Genomic DNA, 2,572 nt, shown 5'->3' on the forward strand with positions numbered 1-2,572 from the left:
AAGACAAAGACGCACATCCAGCAGACCCAAACCGAAGAGGCCCATGAAGAGCGTCGACAGCCAGTACTGTCCGAAGATGCCGGGCCAGTGGTAGAGCGGCAGGGAGTAGACGACCGGAACCACCCAGAGGACGGCCAGCATGGCAACAAACAGGGCATCCACCAGCAGGGTGCTCAGGGTGAAGAGCCACGCCGAGTCGGTCCCCAGGCGGGACTGGCGCACGGCCACCCGGCGCGAGAGGAACCGGTGCCCGGGGTTCCAGCCGGAGGGCGACCGGCCGGCCGACAGCAGCAGCGGCACCACCACCAAGAAAAGGCTGAGGGTGATGAAGAATTGCGCCAGCCGGGCGCTCGCCTGGTCCGAGTGATCCGGCCGCATGTCGTAGAAGATGGACAGGAAGAAGGCCATGGCCGGGGGGAAGACCGTGAGCACGGGGAACAGGGGGATCAGGTGCAGCCGCGCTTGGACCTGGTCCAGCATGTTCAGCCCCAGCAAGAAGGGGATGCGGCTGCGCAGGGCCGGGCGCCGGCGCCTGGGGCGGTCGGGGGGGGGGGGTGGGGGGGGGGAAGAGATCCCAGCGGCCGGGGTTGCACTCAGTGAGTTAGGATGGCAAGCGAGAGGCCGAGCGGGACCGCCGGCCCGGGGGGCAGGGGGGCGAGCCGGCCCGAAAGGGCGACCGGGCAGCCAGGCAGACCGAGTACACACCAGTATGGCGCCCGGAAGCAGGCCAGCGAGTCGGCTCCGGCAAACGGGGAGACCCCATCTCCCGGGGCCTCGCCCGCCAGGGCACCCATTTCGGGGAGGGCCTTCGACAGGTCCATCTGCTGAATGGCCGAGGGGGTTTCGGAAGGGGACATCAGCGCCGGGAGGAACCCCTCGACCAGAAGGTCTACTCAGGGCAGGAGGGAGGGGGGGGGGGGAGGGAGGGAGGGGCGAGCAGGTAGACACCTGTGTAGGTCAGTGACCGGCAGGGCATCGTGCACATTGTCCCGCGAGCCGCACAGTCACGGAGGGCACGCACCCGCGTCGCGTAGCAGGGATCCACGCGCCGCGGCGGCGGTCTCCGGCGATGCGAGCACATGCTCCGGGTAGAGGGACTCCAGGGCGGCGGCCAGCGCCTCGGCTCCGGGCCCCGGGGCCCCGGAGAAGAGCAACTTCCCTGACACGAAGAGCAGGAGCTGATCGGCATTCGAGAGAACCGACGCCTGGAGGTCGTCCAGCTCCGAGACAATGGTGTACCCCTGGGCCGCCAGCCGGCGCAAGATGATCGAGTAGGTGACTGCGTCCGAGTGCGAGAGGCCGGCGGCGAAGCGCTCAATGCAAATGACACCTATTGTCAAGAGTGGAGGGGGAGAGAATGTCCGGGTGTGGGGTGAGTGGTGAGCAGCAGCGGCAGCAGCAGAAGGCGCATGGTGGGCGACATGCGCCCAGTGGCAGCGAGAGAGAGAGGGACAGGGAAAGAGACAGAGAAGCGGAGCGGGGAACATACCTGCCCGCTGGAGGATGACCTGAGCCAAACACAGGAGCTTGAGCTCCAGCAGGCCCAGGCGCAGGGGCAGCGGCGCCGGGCGCAGGGACTTGTCCCCGGAGGCCAGCTGCTCCAGGTGATCCATGTCCGGCAGGTCGATGGCCGACGCGGCGATGGTCGAGACAAAGCGCTGCCCGGGGAGCCCGGTGCCGGCCACCTCGGCCACGTCGCAATCCCGCAGACACAGGGCCGCCAGGTGCTGCAGGCCCAGAGCCCGGAGGACGTGGGCCACGGCAGCCCGCGCAGCAGCCGGCGTGCCATGATGCCGACGCGCCGTGGCCAGCAGCACCTGCGACAGGCGCTGGTGCGAGTGCCCGATGGCCAGGTGGGCGTCGGTGGAGATGTGCCCCACGTGCGGCTGGTACCGGGCCCACACGTCGGCCTCCTGCTCCGGCGTCGAGGAGAGCGACAGTTGCCGGGCGGCGTGGCTGTTCTCCTGGCCCGGGTGCAGGGCCACCGGCTGACACAGCCCGGCGATGGTGCCGGAATTCTTCCGGCAGGCCAGCAGATCCAAGAGAATGCGACTGGTGCAGCCTGCCGATCGGCGGCCAAAGGCCCGGGCAGACGGGAGGCGGGGGGAGGTGGTCAGCTGCGGGTCTCGCGGCCCAGGGGCGAGGGGGGGGGGAAACCCGAATGGGCAGGGCCCCAAGGGGTGCCCAGAGGCCCGGGCCATGCTCGGCCACACGAACGCACCGCGCAGGAGCACAAACTTGCCGCCCGCGATGTCGGTGCTCAGGCCAAAGAGGCAGTCCACCCGCGAGGACAGGTCCGATCCTTCGAGCTCCGGCAGCACGGCAGCCGCCGAGGCCCCGGCGCGCGCCGATGAAGACAGCCGATCTGGCAGGAAGGAGAAGTTCCGGAAGGAGAACCCATACGACTCGGCCAGGGGGTAGAGCCCGGCTCCCGGGGGCAGGGAGTGTGCCGGGCTGAAGTACTCCGCGTCCGAGGCCAGCTCGCCGGTCGGCGCCGGGGTCATGTACACATCGCGAGCGTCCCCGAGCAGCGAGAACTGCTCAGCCGTCGACATGGCTTCAAGGTGACACG

At 69.4% G+C, this 2,572-nt stretch overlaps 1 protein-coding gene across 1 annotated transcript in view; it reads right to left on the bottom strand.

The window, feature by feature from the left end:
- H696_04236 (hypothetical protein) overlaps positions 1 to 2,572 on the bottom strand; it is a 3,560-nt gene extending 988 nt beyond the window's left edge. The window contains exons 1-5 of the mRNA XM_009498115.1: positions 2,222 to 2,572; positions 1,490 to 2,062; positions 1,022 to 1,330; positions 706 to 889; positions 16 to 532 (exon numbers count right to left, since the gene is read on the bottom strand). Coding sequence (XP_009496390.1) covers positions 16 to 532; positions 706 to 889; positions 1,022 to 1,330; positions 1,490 to 2,062; positions 2,222 to 2,555 — 1,917 coding nt within the window. The 5' untranslated portion in view covers positions 2,556 to 2,572. The remainder of the gene's footprint in view (positions 1 to 15; positions 533 to 705; positions 890 to 1,021; positions 1,331 to 1,489; positions 2,063 to 2,221) is intronic.

The sequence above is a fragment of the Fonticula alba genome (assembly GCF_000388065.1).
Source record: "Fonticula alba strain ATCC 38817 unplaced genomic scaffold supercont2.7, whole genome shotgun sequence".
In the NCBI taxonomy this organism is placed as follows: Eukaryota; order Rotosphaerida; family Fonticulaceae; genus Fonticula; species Fonticula alba.